Source organism: Magallana gigas, chromosome 7 (assembly GCF_963853765.1).
Source record: "Magallana gigas chromosome 7, xbMagGiga1.1, whole genome shotgun sequence".
NCBI classification, from domain to species: domain Eukaryota; kingdom Metazoa; phylum Mollusca; class Bivalvia; order Ostreida; family Ostreidae; genus Magallana; species Magallana gigas.
This window is the reverse complement of record NC_088859.1, coordinates 35,843,661-35,860,877: the sequence shown is the minus strand read 5'-3', so window position 1 is coordinate 35,860,877 and position 17,217 is coordinate 35,843,661. Positions and strand designations below refer to the sequence as shown.

At 34.2% G+C, this 17,217-nt stretch overlaps 2 protein-coding genes across 2 annotated transcripts; both read left to right on the top strand.

The window, feature by feature from the left end:
• The first annotated feature begins 1,932 nt into the window (after nucleotides 1-1,932).
• Nucleotides 1,933-11,109, top strand: LOC105329653 (vasculin). The gene is made up of 13 exons (XM_011430985.4): nucleotides 1,933-2,093; nucleotides 2,295-2,839; nucleotides 3,182-3,276; nucleotides 4,710-4,833; nucleotides 5,050-5,234; nucleotides 5,649-5,876; nucleotides 6,161-6,227; nucleotides 6,400-6,488; nucleotides 6,727-6,834; nucleotides 7,129-7,287; nucleotides 7,563-7,660; nucleotides 7,856-7,952; nucleotides 8,047-11,109. The coding sequence occupies exons 3-13, from the start codon at nucleotides 3,205-3,207 to the stop codon at nucleotides 8,179-8,181; spliced, it is 1,362 nt and encodes a 453-aa protein (XP_011429287.2). The 5' UTR covers nucleotides 1,933-2,093; nucleotides 2,295-2,839; nucleotides 3,182-3,204; the 3' UTR covers nucleotides 8,182-11,109.
• A 1,678-nt stretch (nucleotides 11,110-12,787) lies between these two features.
• Nucleotides 12,788-15,285, top strand: LOC105329749 (E3 ubiquitin-protein ligase TRIM56). Its single transcript, XM_011431121.4, has one exon. The coding sequence runs from the start codon at nucleotides 12,972-12,974 to the stop codon at nucleotides 14,976-14,978; it is 2,007 nt and encodes a 668-aa protein (XP_011429423.4). The 5' UTR covers nucleotides 12,788-12,971; the 3' UTR covers nucleotides 14,979-15,285.
• Nucleotides 15,286-17,217: the final 1,932 nt, after the last annotated feature.

Below are 17,217 nucleotides of genomic sequence, written 5' to 3'. Positions count from 1 at the left end.
AAATCAACAAGATTTGTCTGGCTTTTGAGCTAAAACTACGCAATCGCTGTATATTTCACTTCAAACCAGCGTCATTTTTCACTTGTTTTGACACAAGAAATAGATAGTTACATAATACCGAAAGTCCAAGGTCGTGTTAGAATGGTTCTATTTCATGATATAAAGCATCCACATTCTGAGAACATCTTTAAATACATATCTGAGTAAAATTTCCATTTTGTACTCCCTTAAAACGACAGGGGTTGGATGGTCCCTTGTTTAGCAAAATTGGGACTAGATACATTTTATATGTAAAAATGGACGTGACTCCGATATTTGTAAATAATTTTTTCATATTTCATGGAAAATGAATGTTCAAAATACGTTTTTTCATTGTGTCTACCAAAAATTTAAGCCCCCATTCACTCCATTTTTATGAAACATTAGTGAAAGAACTTATATATACCGAATTTTATTAACCTGTAGGCACCTTTCATTTACCAGATCTTGACCTTAATTTTACTTCAAGTAATTTGTTATAGAGTTTGGTCAATTTCCAATCGAAATTTAATGTCATAATGGTTTTAAACATCTTCGCTAGCCAAGGGTTTACGATCCGCTCCTCTCCTCTGTAGAGGAGAGGAGCGGATCGTAAACTCTTGGCTAGCGAAGATGGGTTTTAAACTGCGTTGAATAAAATAATTCGTTGTTTTTATCTTACCCTAACTACACTGCAAATATCTGGAATTTAGACTTATTTAAATTGCTCTTGATTGAAGATAAGATTCATAAACATGCATGGATGGTGCAAGTTACATTGTAATGAGTAATGAGACTAGCATCTTCGCTAGCCAAGGGTTTACGATCCGCTCCTAGGGTTGTCGAGGAGAGGAGCGGATCGTAAACCCTTGGCTAGCGAAGATGTGAGAGTAGAAGTATACTCTAATGATGAACAGACATATTTTTGTTTATAGTCGCTTACAAACTTTGGTGCCTTTCTGACGTTTTAATGTCTTAAAAGCATGAGAGAGAGAGAGAGAGAGAGAGAGAGAGAGAGAGAGAGAGAGAGAGACTTTCAGTCTTTACTGCACAATATGCATAAAGACACATCAAAAGAGCCCGGATTTCAGTACTTCAGTACTTTGATTAAATATTTCGAAACAAAATGACCGGTATAAGTAGCCATTGATGAAACTGAAGTGGCTGGTGTCAACAATTTACGTGTTCGAAAAGAATTAAGATTAGTCAGTAACGCACAGAACAGATGATCCGATAATATTGAGGCTCGGGATCGAGTCCTATAAAGCAAGATATATTAATATTTTTTGTAATAATGATTCTTTTAATTTGCTTTAAAAATTGAAAACCATCATAATATCTTAGAGTGTTATCTTAGTTTTTTGGAAGGGGGTATGATTTTTATTTCAGCTGTAACATTTTGTTCAATAAATTCCCCCGATAATAATGATTAGAACACTTTCCCCAATTGCAATTAAATTTCCGTTACTTTCCTATTCAACAGCATTAACAAATTTCTCATATATGTAGATATTTCATCCCCTTAAAAAGTCAGCGATGTGGAGCGCAGATGCTCGATTGTTGTAGACTGTACAGTCCTTAAGAAATCCTTTTGTCAATTCAGCCCTTATTCACACATTGGTTATTTAAAAATGTAATTAATCAACTAGTTTAAGATACGACCAGATGTTGCTGCATGTATTAAAAAACAATATAGCCTATCCAATCAATTATTTTCGGTTCATGTTCGTGAAGTTTTGGTCCGGGTCGAAACCAAATGGAGGCGTTTTTAATCATCACCGGATGTCGAATTTGAAAAAAATATTTTTTTGAATATTTTTCTTTAATAACTAGTAGATATGCTATATTAGATTAAAATGTAATAGATGCAATAATATTTGTGAATATTTATTTTAAAGTATTTTTACGCGGCATTGCATTGTGGGAAATAATTGACGCCATATTTGTTTCTGTTGCGATTTTGCAGTGAGAGTGATAAAATATTTGCTTATATTTTCTAATTGCATAACTATGAGGGATTGACAGTGTACCAGACTAAAGCTTAAGACAACATAGAGTTATATTTAATCATTAGAGTGAGTGCCTTTCTTTTGTTTAGAATTTTATGCATTGAGTATTATCTGACGTAAACACTTTTCCATGTGCATTTGAAATGTGACATATTATGGTGTTATTCGGCGGGAAAAAATCTTTGCTTTATGCATTGAGTGAGAAAACTACATGCTTATTTAAGTAATTAAGTGTATAAGGAACATTAAAATCTGATTTTATTGTAGATTCATCGGTCACTTCAAAGAACATAAACATATCTTCACTTCAAGACACCTCAAGGCCATTCCGTGAAAAAGACCAGCTGACGAAAATAATGGCTGTTTGTGACGGATCCTAAATTTTGATTATGGTTATATATCGGTCCAGATCTGCTGCAGGGAACATACAACTTTAATAGTTCTATATTGGAAAGAAAATATGTAACGAATCATGGCCAGCTAGCCCATACTTTATCAGTTTTTGACTATTTTTGTTTCATTAGAAGATCATCCTTATATTGCCAAGATAAAATTATGAGTACATGATCGAATTTTGATTGAGGGTTATCCTCTTTGGGATAAGTGCTACGGCATTTGTCTGTGTGTGGAATGTGTAAGCTACAAGTCCCAATGATTGATTAGAGTCGGAATCCAAGAGTGTGCGAGTTGTTCAAAAACTTATCACGTTGTGCAAGTGCCTTAGATGTTTTAACTTTCATGAAAATATTGGAAGTGCATCTGTTTAAAAGAGAGGAAGTGCTGAATACTTTGGATATAGATTACAACAAAAGGTAACTATATTCTTTTAACTTTTTGACAGTTCTCTTTGATGATGATATTGAATATTTTAAATCACTAATATGCACATTTTTAGATGTCAAAATTTTTCAAATATTATTTATGCTCAATCTTTCCTAAAAGAAAGAAATCATCTTGTAAGACATATAAGAACTATACTGGCGTGTGACCAGTTCTCGCCAGTACATTGTGATGTCATTTTTCGTATATAATTTTATGTGTTGATAAAATGACGTCACAATGTACTGGCGAGAAATGGTACTTGGCGAGAACTGGTCGCCCGCCAGTATATGACTGCTAAGATTTTAGGGTTGTTTTTTTCCTCGTTTTAACAGACCTTTGTCATCATCATGATGTGATGGCAGCACATAACGCTCCCAAGCACGACTTTGCACCAGCCTGGCTCAAGATTCCATCACAAGAGAATCCTGTAAGTATATAAATCACTCTAGAGGGCTGGATGACCTTGACCATTTCATACTATGGTATGCCAACATGGTGATGTCAAAAAACCATTGTAAATTTTAAATTGATATTAACATCTACCGAGTATGATTCCCTCTATTTCTTATGGAAACTTATAGTTAACTCATAGCTCTATAGGAACAGCCAGACTGAAATCTACATGCTCTGTTTTATATCAATTGGTCAAAAGCTACAGCAACTAAAATTGACAGGACAGGACTGAAATAAACACGCCCCGTTTATCGATTGGTCAAAACCTACAATGAGCGAAGAAAAATCACAAAATAATCACGATAGTGTCAGACTCAAATTCCCATAGGAGACAATAGTAAATATAAACAATAAAAATGCTCTCTTTGATGATTCATGAGGGTTTTGAAGGTAGCGATCATTGCAGAAAAATTTAATGAATCACAAGTTCTATGAAGTGTGTTTAGTGTCCTCTATACAATTGGAAAAAGTATTGCATTCAAGCCTGAACTTCTATATTCATTAGAGATAGGGATTTCAAGCATGTATTCAACTTGAAATTACAAATAAAAGGTTCAAGTTTTGAGGGAAAATCAACTTTTTAAAATGTATTGATATTCATAATAAAAACAAAAGTCCTTGCTGAATTCAAACTCGTGACCTGAGGGTCAGTAAACTGAACTTTAACCAATTGCATTACAGATATAGACACCCAAGTTTGGCAATATACAGTTTCACAAAGGATTGAAATCACCATGTTATGATGCATAAAAATATAAGTCACAGGGTGTTGAGGACCCTTAAATTATCTAATTGGCTAATCTTACACAAAGGAAAGTTATTGAAAATTTTACTCTGGGAATTAACAAAAGGAAGGTTTTTTAAATGTATTTAGATTTTTTAAAAGATCTCTCAGAGGTACACAATTCAAAGACTGAATGATTTGTTCACAATATGTATAAAACAGTAATAATAACTATGGATGGTGATACGTCAAGAATTGGCATTCATTGTAATTGTTTTGTGTACAATAATTACAAAAACAGTATGGTCAAGTACTAATGTTTTCATCACAACATGTTCAGGCATTTGTTTTATACAAACACTTCTTGTGTGTCAGTCTTATCCTTGTGTTTGAAATCAAGATTTATCTTTTCAACATACTGGTTTTTCGGATGTTTGTTTTTAGTATTTATGACTTCCTTCTAGCCTAAAGTGAAAATGATGCATTATCATCAAAATTGATGCAATTTTGATAAACAAGTTTCAGTTTGATAACTCTTTCTAGGTCTTTGGTCAAGTTTATACTGATCTTTATCTAAAATCTTTGTCCAGATTATATCTAGGCTTTTGGAAATTTTTATTATCTCAATGATTGTTATTTAGTTCAGTTGCTTGTTCAGTAAAAATATCTGTTGTCTTTTCCAGAAGCCAGCAGGTTCCAAAACTTTGGAGAGTGATAAATCAGCAAGATCGCGACCAAACTATTACAGCAGGCATCCAAACTACGCAGAACTTCACAGACAGAACTCGTTCGAAAATTATTATGATGGTATTATTTTCTAGTACTATGGGACTAATCAATAGTTTCTGTCATCCTTATAAAGTTTGAAAATTGCAGATACTGGTCAGATTTTGCCAGCATGTTTCAAACTTTCAACTTGCCGATCAGTAGCTGAGGCTTTAACCCTAATCAAAAGTCAGAGATACTGATAAAATATTCAATACAACCATAAAAAAATCCTCATGGACCATTATTTGATTTCAGGAAAAAGACGAGGCCCTCCTCGACACCACTCTGTAGATGATGATTACTACCCGTACCCTCCTTATGGGCACTATGGATATTACAATGGCTATGGAATGCACTACAACTCTAACCCTTCCATATTCAGATCACCCCCAAGCAGAGAGCCCAAATACCCCCAACATCCTAGCATGCGTTTTGGACAGGTATTTAATACGTTCAATAGATTTAAAACTTCATTCAGTTTCAAATGGAAAATTCAGCAAGATGTTACACAAGTATATGACAATTTCTCACTTAAGACCATTTTAAAATTTAAAAAAAAATTGATGAAATTTTTTACCCACAGAAAGTTCTGCTTTGAGATATTCTTTTATTAATCATTGGGATATTTAGCATTAGCAAAATTAAACATTAATATTATATAGAATATGGATTTAGTTTATAGTGGGCAGCATGTTTTTCTGCCGATATATTAAGACAGTATTCTAAGCAGAGTTGTGTAACTCCGATAGATCTTGAATTGTCAAAAGTTATCACAGGACAAACTGTCATAACTTTTAAATATACACCTATTTGAAAATGTTATTCAGAATTGGTATTGGTTGTGTGTCTTATAGATGAATGGCGGCTATCCTGGATACTATGATCTCTATGCTGGTCCATTTGATTACTATGGAGAGCAGCCATTCTTTAGTAGTTATCCTAGCAACAGAAATTCCAAGAAAAGCCATTATGAAAAGGAAGGAAGATCAAATTCCAAAGAGGGAAAGGAGAAAGACAGCAATGAGAAGCCCAAGACAAAGGAAGATGAGGAAGGGGAGAAGCCAATCCTACAGGAGGATTTTGTATGACTAATTATGTTTATGTTTACGGGTTGTTAAGCCAATCAATATTCAGTAACACTTGTCTTTCTTATCAATTGCTTTGTCATTATTCAATGAATAGTTCAAAATTTAAACCTATTCATCCACAACTTTATACTTTGTTTTTTGTGGATATAAATAAGTTCAGAATTTCATAGCTAATGTTAATCGACAGTGAGAAATATTTGCACTTCTAAATAAAACCAATAAATAATAATAGTGTAGTGATTGTATTTCTTTTAAATTTTCATTTCATATGATTTCAGCCCTCACTTAATGGAGATGAAAATAATGAAAAAGCCAGCAAGATAACTAATGGTGGAAGTGTTTGGGGTAATGCACACACACTCTCTCTCTCTCTCTCTCTCTCTCTCTCTCTCTCTCTCTCTCTCTCTCTCTCTCTCTGAAGTATTTTCTATGCATACTTGTGTTTATTTTGGTTTTGTATGAATTCCATATGAATTCCGTAATGATATTGAATTAAACTGTTAACTTTTATTTCTAGAACATCCTCCTCATGGGAAAAACAATACTTCTAAGTTTGGAGAACGAGGACCCTCATCTAACATTTATAAAACATTAGTGCCAAATAAGGTAAAGTTACCTCTCTTCTGTGACATATTATTATCCTCATTGATAAACATATAATAGTTACTAAAATGTATCATTAGATATTAATATAATGAATAGTAATCAGTTACGTGTAGGATAACCTGTCCATTACTGTTGATTCAAACAAATCCACACCGAGTAAATTTTTTTGTTACGTATTTAGAAGTATGATTTTTTTTTGTTATTTTAAAAGATTTATCACATTTTTCGAAAAATTTAGCTCCAGGGTTCAGTGAACAGAAAGCCAAAGGAGAACGTTCGATTCAATGGAGGATTTGCGAGTAGCAGCAAACCATTAACACCACCAGGCGTGACACCCAATAAAGAGGTATGTTGTCATATACAGTAAAATTATACTCCCTCAGATTGTATTTGGACATGGGTACATATAAACATGTATATACTTTTGGATATTATATCTATCCAATGACCTTGAAAGTTTAGAGTGTTACATACAATTAAATGGCATTTCAACATTAAAGCACAGTATATTTGCCAGTCACCCAAATGTAGTTTCGTCAATCGATGTTGGAGCTTGGGGTGGGTTAGGTTGCTCTTGTTTTCTATTTCATTGAAATATGAGTTGAACGTTGCTCAACAGTTGTAGCTTTTATTTGTGCAGGGATCACGACTGTCTCCCACACCTCCCATGGAGATTCTAAACACACGCCTTGTTACCCAGCCCAGGAATCTGGGTGACAAGAAAAGTGAATTTCTAAGAGCTCTGCGAAGAGAAAATTCAGGGTATTCACCAGAAGATGTTGAAAGAGCCGGACAAAAGGTAGTGGATGTGTAGAAGCTGTGATGCAGGAATATTTCAGTACTGTTTTGTTAATGTGTGTACATGTAATTTGTTAGTTTAGTATCAGTTTCTGTTTTCAAAACCATCTGCTCAGACTTTACTACAGTAGATTGTTTTACATGTCATTAAGTTTTGTAAAAAGATAGCTATATAGATTTATGTTCTCTCTGTATTTCGATAGACCATGAGTTCAAAAGATGAAATGATTAACAAGATGAATAACTCTTTCATGTTTACCATTGTTTGTTCCACAGAGCGATGGTTTGGATTTAGTCACCAACGGCATTGGTGAACTTGAAATGAATGACAACTCTGAGGGTCTTCTCTCTAGTTCCTTGGAAGCAGAACAAAGGTGATGAAATGTTTGAATGTGATAATTGAACAAACATCATTTGTAGCTGGAGTACATTATGATGTACATCCAGCAAGGGGAATTTTCAATTTAGCATACGTGTTTCACACACTCTAGTGTCTAGAGTATGTAGTATAGTAGTGTAGTCTAGTAATAGTTTAGATTATTGTACTCATGTTGTGGTACATTTTGTAGGTTACTAAAGGAAATGGGATGGACTGAGAGTGATGAAGAGGAATATGAAATCACTGAAGATGAGAAGAAAGAGTTTCAAGACAGATGTTCCAAACAGGTTAATTTGTTGTTCATAGTGCTTTTCTTTGATGGTTGTAGCTTAATATGCAATTCAGTTATACAATGAACATTTTTGTGATTTAATATTGTAGAGTGCCATACAGAAAAACAATGGCCGGTTTCAGAAGACTCTAAGCCCCAAACATGTTCCAATTTACCAGCCCAATGTTTCGGAACTGAATGACACTATATCCTCATCAGATTCAGACACTGATGACAATGCATGATAACAGATCCTTCCAGCTCATCCTCATCACACATATCTTGTGCCACAAGTCATGCACTGGGTGCATTGTCTACTCTACTGTCTCTGCTAGTCCAGTGAAGTTTTTCTCTACGGAGAATTTTTCCTTTTAAAACTTGAACTCTCTTAGATATCCTGGGAAGGATTTCATTGTTTTTTGAAGCCCATATTTCTATTTTTGTAGGTGAAATTCAGTTTTTCAAAGACTTGTTCTGTGAATAGACAATTTGGTTATCTAAACACCTCATTTTTCATTAATTTCAATGGGGTTAAGTGAGCTCAGATAAGTCAATAAATTAGAAGTTAACATTTTGTGATAATAATTAAATTCAATTGATTAAATAGATTTTCATTTGAAAAATCTAACATTAGCTCATTCTTTTGGAATGTGGATTAATTTTGGGATATCTATATTTGAATATAGTTTACTTTGTTTGGCTTTTGTATTATGCATTTTGGAATTATTTAAACCTTGCTTTCCATAATGTAAATATATTTATCTATGTTGGTTTTTCTTTTCTAAATACTTCACTTGTAGTAGTTTGTAGATTTATAGAATTAAAATGCAACATCTTGTATGGATTCAGCCAGATGTAACTGAATAACATCTAAGTCAAACTACGTCATTATCACTTTGCTCAATTACATAAACACAGGCACACTGATTATAATTTGCATGATTTTTTAAAAATGATATCAGCTTTAAGAAATATTTCAAATATAGTCATCAAGTGCTCAATTGTATTTGCGGATATACCATTTTTTGCATCCCATGAACAATGAAAGATTTGATTGGTTTAATACTTATGTTTGTATGAATTTTTTCTTTTGAAATGTGTATGAAAATTGAAAAAAAATCTATTCTTAAGAGTGTATTTTAATTATTGTATGTTTTTTTTTAAATGATGTGATAGAACACTTTCATATATCAATATCAGATGTTTCTATTACCAAATAATATGACTATGTTTTAAAGACACATTATAGCATGCTGTGAAGAATTATAGTTGAAAAAATGTTGATTGTTCATAACTTTTACTGCCCTTTATAAGAGTTGTGTTAAATACATGTATTTGACAATACTAAGAGAAAATCATCAACTGTTGAAGTCACAAAGAACTTGGAAGTTTTGTGATGCACCTCACTGATTCACTGTTACTAGGTGCACGTGCCATGCTGATCCGACGACCGGTATCAAAAAGGGGAAACAATGTTAGACCTCAGGATATTAAATTATCAGATGGAAATATTTCTGAACTATGGTTTCATTGATTATTTTTAAAAGGGTGCTTAAAATTTTTTTGAAAGAAGCAAATTACAGATTCTTTCCAGAATTGTTAATATAAAATCTGCAGAGAGTTTAGTCATTGTTATTGCAGAATATTTGTTAAAGTTGTAAATTGATTATTTTTGTAGCAAGATGTTGTTGGAATCAGTATAACGTTTTTTATCCAGGTTATTGACATAGAAAATGCTCTGATATTTTGTAGCATTTGAATTGAAACTACAGTATTAATGTGTCAATTTCTATTTATTTTTTTCAATGTTCATCATAAAAAAAATGATAATGCAATATCTCGTGTCAGAGCTAAAAGAGAAAGAAACATCCTATTAGTACATTTGCAAGAAAATGGCAGCAGTTTATCTTGGAAGAAAAAACCATAATCCATAAAATGAAACTTGTATACCTTAAAACATTCTTTACACAAATCCATTTTACTCTTATTCAGGCACAATGTTATACACTTATACTGTCTTAAACCATTGACTTTACAACTTGTTTTTACAGAGGAATGTTGAAAAATGATGTGTGCATTGGTTGGCACTTTGATGTATAGGGAGGTTTTGTTATGCCAAATATGATATAAAGAATTTGTTGTCCACGATTTCTCTGCGATGAAACTTTGACCAAGGGACAACAAGATCACTTTCTGTGAAAGCACATTCTGTAGTACATGTATTCATACTTCACAGCTCTCACTCCAACTGTTAAATTTTGTAGTGGTATGTGTAGTAGTTAATTTTCAAATTGACCTCATTATGGAGGGGAGGTAAATCATGCTATGCAAAAAAAAGGATAGGGCATTTAAAACAGCCTGCATTGTTTAATCACGTGAAGATTGTTGAACACTTAAAGCAGTATTTTTTTTTGTTTTGTTATAGAAAGTTAATTTGCAGAACTTGAAGTACATTGTGACATGATTTTTGTTAGATTAGAAAAATCTTGTCTCGCTGACGATGAAATATAAATGTTAACAATGTTTCTAAAACTTTTGATATAACATTAGTTATAATATCAGGTACATATTTCCTTTGATGAAACTTTCTTTTCACCATTTGTACTTGTGCCTGAAAAGAGTTTGCCTTTTGATTTACTAATGGATGTATAGAACATCTTATAGCTGTACATTCTATTACTGTTTATAATAATCATCACAGAAATTGATGCTGATAAAAATTGAGTAAGGTTTTGGTTGTTCAGAGATAGTTTAATGTAAATTAGGGAATAAGTTAAATCAACTATGTTAAATCAACATGATGTGGGGTAAAAAAAATTAAGGTTACAACCCATCTCCAAGTAGATCTGAGTTCAAACCATATCAACTAAAGCTAGGGTTTCCCCTAATATCTTATAAAGTTGATCCAAATTTCATCAGTGTGGTGCATTCCTCTAGACTGAATGATTTTGTATCTTGTGACCATTGGTAGTTGATTGGATATGATTGTTTCCTTTATCATTTGTAGCAATAGGTGAGAGACCTGTTACTAATCAGTGAGGGTAGCTGGCCCAGGGCCACGCTCTACTACCAATCAGCAGAAACTTTGTACATCCAGATCGATTGTTTATACAGGTTTTATTTTTTGCTTCACTGCAGCTATTTCGTATTGAAATAAAAGACTGCAATTTGCATACGTGTGTTTTTGTCTTTAGTTTACATACATTTCGCTCGCGCGTCTGGGAGTTGGAACAAAATAAATTTCATGTCTGCAGGTATTAACCAGCATAGAATTAAGAAATTAAGTTCGAGTTTCGTGAATGTTGCTGAATAACCTCCGAAATCGAGACATGTTTGAAATTAAAAGCCTTGACGTTAGTTTATTTCTTAAATAGGCCAGGAATATTGCTTGATTACATCAATGCCTTCTATAATGATGCGCATGTTATTGACGTACCAAGGGAAACGTTAAATTTTCTTTAAAACCAGAAAATAGTACATTTGTATTTTCGTGAGCTCTTTAATTTCAACAACTATTTAATGCGTTTGTGTCAGAGATAGGACGTTACTGATTGTTCTTTGGGCGTTTTATTGCTTAACAAACTGCTATAAATTCTACCATGTGTCTTCGAATTCGGTTGTTCAAATATTTTTTGTGAAGTTATATAAACTGCGGTTTTAAAACGCGGTTTACTTAAAGTATTTTCTTGCATTTTAACCCGTAAGCTTTCTTAACTTCTGTGTAATAATAAAGGGGTGTATATTTATGGAGGGAAATTCATTATCGATACAGGTAAAACTAATTTCGATTGAAACATGCCAAACAACGTCACACTGAGATTAAAGCAATTACCTGACCTTTTGCCAAATGCAGATCCAAAGGTTGTAGTTTAATGAGATAAGAATAGCTTTTGGAACAATTATATCTTTTGAGCCCAGAATTTCCTGATTTTGACCTCCCGTTAATGGAACTTTTTTAAGTATGGTGAAGCATTTGTGAATATCCAGGGCTCACGTTGAGTATTTCACGATGACCATGGTCAAATTATTTGTCTTCATCTTTGCTAGCCAAGTGTCCGATTCGTTTTTCTCAACGAATCGGACACTTGGCTAGCGAAGATGATTTGTCTTATGAATATGTATTTTTCTCAATTTTAAACAATCGACACTCTTAGATTTTCTAAGATTTTTTGATACAATAGGAACATCGCTCGCTCTTTTTCGTCGATTTGACGGAAAAGACCGATCGCGCCATGATTTGAAAAATGCAGTAATTCATAGAATCATGCATAAGTAAAAACATATAAACGCGAATGGTAAGATTTCTTTTAAAAGTTGGAAGGCATGAATGAGAAGTCGAAACAATTTAGCTAGAGCGCTGCGGTCACCAAGCGTATGCGAGAAAGACTGGCTGGTTCAGAGAGCGAAACTTCTGGAACAAAATTAAAAAAAAAAAAAAATTCAGATGAAAATAAGATTGATAAGTATGATCAGTTCGCAGTCGAAGGATGTGGTAAATATTTACATTAAATTCAGATTACTACTACTTATTAAATATGTTTTACAAAAATGTATAGAATTGGTGAAAAAGATTAGGTTTAGATTCCTTGCGCGTAAGGTTGCGCCACAAAATTTCAAGACACATTGAGACTGTCATATACACATGACTTATTGCATGCAATAAGATAAAGTTGTGAATTTCATGCAAAATCGAATCACCAAAGAAATATGTGCAGCAATACCATTATTACGGTTTAACCCACGATTTAAAAACATAACCAAACAGGACAAATTTTCGTAAATGTAGGTGCGTACAAGCCTGCTTATTATCAACAGATCTAGACACGACAGAATTACATAATGCAGAACATATTGATACTCAATCTGTCTTTAATTTCTCGAATGTTTCACCTTAGGAATACATGTGGATAGCAAGTACACAGAGCCTTATCTGTTTCACTCTTATAAATCAAATTATTTCTGTCGATGCAAGCTGTCGAAACTGTGTATTTAAAATGTTTGACAGGCTCGGTATACCTTTAATCTGTTCCTATGTATGAGCACGGCATACCATAGATGTCAGCAGTTTATACAACAGTGCTTGGGTTGCGATTTTCCAACTATGTCTGGAAAGATTGAAGAAGAGCAGAATGATGCGTTGAACTGTATAGTCTGCAAAAAGCTTTTGCAACGACCAAAAGTCCTTCCATGTTTGCATTCGCTGTGTTCGAGATGTCTTCTGTCCGTTCTCGATAGCAACAAAAGCAAAGATAAATTCCACTGTCCAAAATGCGAGGAAGCTACGATCATACCAATAGGAGGAGTGGAGGGCTTCCAAGACAATGTTTATCTGAACGGGATACTTGGCGTACATAATTCGCACAACAGCAAGGGGAAAGTCTGTGATATATGCAGCCTGCGGAAGAAGAAAAACACCGCTACATCCAAGTGCTTGAACTGCGGCGATCTTCTCTGCCAGGATTGCAGTACTTCTCACTCAGCCACCCGCCAAACCATCAATCACAAAGTTGTAGACCTGGAGAGTGTTGTAAAGGGCACACACGACAAGGCCATCAGACAGCTGAACAGGATACCTTGCGCTTCCCATCCAGAAGAGACGCTGGTCATATTCTGCTACGACTGCAACTTCTTAGTGTGTCATGAGTGCCAGCTTTCTTACCACTTCAGTCATCACACGGTAGTTGTGGATGACGCCGACATTGATCAACGTCAGGAAATAGCAACCTCTCTACAGTTCCTGGACAGTAAGCTGAAACATCTGAACAACATAGAAGAAGGTATAAACAACACGGAGGCGACCATCAACGAAAAAGAAGAGCACATTCTTGCAGACCTGGAGAACGCAACCGAGCAGCTTATTACACAAATTCAAACCGAAAAGCGTGATGTCACTCAAAAGGTAAATGAGCATATGGAAAAACAACGACAGATTTGCAGGGATCATGTCATTCAAGTAAGGTCGAGAAAGGATACGATCCAAGAAAGTTGCGAGTTTTCCAACGAAGTAGCCCAGTCTGGAAAAAATGATGAGGTTATATATTTAGAGCCAATAATTCTTCATAGGCTTCGCAACTTGGAAAATCTTCCACGATTGCGCGACGAAATAACCTGCCAGTTTCCAGAGGTGCGCCTTCGAAATATCTTTGGAAACGTGGAAACAATTCGATTTTTCGATTTCCTGCCAGGATCGTCGAATGCAGTAGCTTTACTGCCGCAGGAGAATTCGGATGTCAGCGGAGCGCCTCAAGTGTCCCAGTTATTGATGGTGAAGAAAGTAAACACATTCACCAACGAAGACGAAACTTGTCCGAAGATCAGCAGTCTTGCTTGCACCAAGGGATTCTTTTTAGTCGGAGACAATGCCAATAGAAAAATCAAGAAGTTCAGTTCAACTGGAAAATTTCTGGAAACGTTATCGAGATCGAAATCATATAGCATTTCCATCTGTGATGACACAATTATTTGCAGCGACAATTTTTCCGTTGCTTTCTTTTCGGCAGGGTACAGTCGTAAAATCGCCATGGATGGCACCAGCAGTACATACCCTACATGCGTTTACGAAAACAAGAATTTCGCAGTCGCCGACAGCAGTGCGCACGAAGTGTACATCTTCGACAAAGCTGGTGACGTCATCAGTAGCATCCAGCTACCGAGAGCAAGCAGAAGGACCAGACAACGAAACTTGTCTTTCATGTGTTCCAACAGTAAGGGCGAAATCATTGCATCGGATTGGGGGACAAATTCTATTTTCCTTGTGGGTAAAAACGGGAAAACTCTGTACGAATATCACAGTAAAAGCGAGTCCACGAGGGACTGGATACCAGGTGGCGTGTGTGTCGATATCCATGACAACGTCTTCATTGCCGACCAACAGAAAGGTGCGATCACCATTCTTAGCCCCAAATTTAAAGTAATTTTGAAACATTCAACGAAGAAGGACTACCTCGAGAGACCCATGAACATTGCGTTTGACAGTTCTGGTCAGATTCTAGTTGCAGGCAAAAATGGCATCGTCAACATTTATTCGTGCAAATATTTGTAGGCAATGGGTCAAAGAGATATTAGTACTTTATGGCTGATAGAGATGGTGTAAAAAAACACCCCAGTGCATTTGTATCATAATTGTAGACTTTTGCATTTGTCCTTAGTTTTAACGTGTGCATTCTCAGGAAATATGTATTATCCACTAATCAATAAATCTGAATGTTATAGAAGTGCTAATATGCTTGTATAGGCACGCCAAAATTAACAAAAAAAAATTTATCTAGAAATAATGTTACACTTGGATGTAAAGTATAGTTTTGTAAACTATAGTTTACATCCGCGCCAACGAGAGATATTAATATAAGTTGTTAAACTTGTTTATCAATCGTTGTAAAGTAAAAAATAAAGTTCAGGTTTTCTTAACAGATAAAATTAGATTAGTATTCGTAAACTATAGTTAATACAGTCAATAAGATTTTGCAAATGAAAACTACACTTAACGAATCGCTTATTTTACAGTTTACGTTTTGGAAACTATAGTTTACAGTCGATAAACTATGCTTACCGACTGTGATATTTTGTTTATGACAGTTTTGTGAATTTTGATCGAGTGTCATGCCTGTACCATTGATCACATTCGACAGTAATAACGCTATCGTCACAACAGAACAAATTGAGTGCTAGATAAAAGATTACATAATCCTGACATTTTTTGTCTCATAAGCTCGATAAACTGGTGTAAGTGAGCGTTAGAAACACTTTAGAAATAGGCAATTTATTAAATTGTTCATGATACACGCGCGCATTACGCGATCGAATTTTGCGAAATGTGGAATAAATTGCAAAGGTGAAGGGCACCTGTAAAGTGCGAAACGAAATCGAAACGAAACGAAACGAAATCGAACGAAACGAAACGAAACCAATCGAAACGAAACGAAACCAATCGAAACGAAACGAAATCAAACGAAACGAAACCAAAAATCGAAACGAAACGAAACGGAATTTAAACAAAACTAATATCAATTTTGACTACATAAAAGTGAAAAAAAATTCATTGAAATAAATTTTTGAACCATAAAATATAACTACCTGTATTTTTCAGATTGTCGCTGTAAGTTTTTAAGCCGATTATCCGAAATTTGCAAAAATTATATAATTATGTAAACAAGTGATGTACATTCCTCTACCTTTTAATGTTTCTAATTTGTTTCATTAAATGATATTCAGACGTTTAGAGAGAGAGAAAGATGCCTTAAAACTTATCAGCGACATCACATAGCAAAGTATATAAGCAAGTTTGGGAGAGAGAGAGAAAGAAAGAAAGAGATAGAGATATGATGATGATACTGAAGGGGACATTCTAACAACAATTTTTTTTCTATCGATTTGAAATATTGTAAAAATAAAACGATCGAATACAATGTGGTTTAGGGCATACTGGTTGGTTACCAGTTTCTAACTTATAATAAGAATTGTTGTAATATGTATAGCATTAATTTGGCCATCGTAATTTGACAAAATTAACGTGCAAGATAAAGAGGTTTTTTTTTACCTGTGTTTTACCTTAAATCAAACATAATCCCCTCTTTCTCTCCTTTCACACGCACGCACGATGTATTTGAATCATTTTTACAATATTTCATTTCGATATAAAAATATCGTGTAGTTTTAAAAAATGTCTCCGTAAATACTGTAAACTCACTATATTTAGGGTGTACAATATTTGGCGGAATATAATTTTTCAACAAGTTAGCATGGATTTGATTAAGCGCATTTCTGAATATACCTTTTTATCTACTTATATATTTTACATTTGGCAATGTACTAAGTCTTGATTTTTGCGGACGCCGTTTTCCGCCAAAAACGCAAAATAGAATACACAGCCAAAGGGGTAAAGACAGTTTTTTAATACGTTTACAGTATAATCATCTTTATATTGCACGTTAATTTTGTCAAATTACGACGTCCAAATTCATGCTATACATATTACAACTTACAATTCTTATTATATGTTCGAAACTGGTAACCAACCAGTATGCTTTAAATCACATTGTATTCGATCGTTTCATTCTAACAATATTTCAAATCGATATAAAGAAAATTGATTTTAGAATGTCAAGGTAGAGGAATGTACATCACTTATTTACATAATTATATAATTTTTGCAAATTTCAGATAATCGGCTTAGAAATCTGAAACATACAGGTAGTTATATTTTATGGTTCAAAAGTTTACTTCAATGAATTTATTTTCACTTTTATGTAGTCAAAATTGATATTAGTTTTGTTTAAATTCCG

Bases quoted from the DNA above. Each gene is read 5' to 3' on its own strand.
- LOC105329653 (XM_011430985.4), top strand. From the start codon at position 3,205: ATGGCAGCACATAACGCTCCCAAGCACGACTTTGCACCAGCCTGGCTC. The intron at 6,228-6,399 runs GTAATGCACACA...TTTTATTTCTAG, and splicing joins TAATGGTGGAAGTGTTTGGG to AACATCCTCCTCATGGGAAA. The intron at 6,489-6,726 runs GTAAAGTTACCT...CGAAAAATTTAG, and splicing joins AAACATTAGTGCCAAATAAG to CTCCAGGGTTCAGTGAACAG.
- LOC105329749 (XM_011431121.4), top strand. From the start codon at position 12,972: ATGAGCACGGCATACCATAGATGTCAGCAGTTTATACAACAGTGCTTG.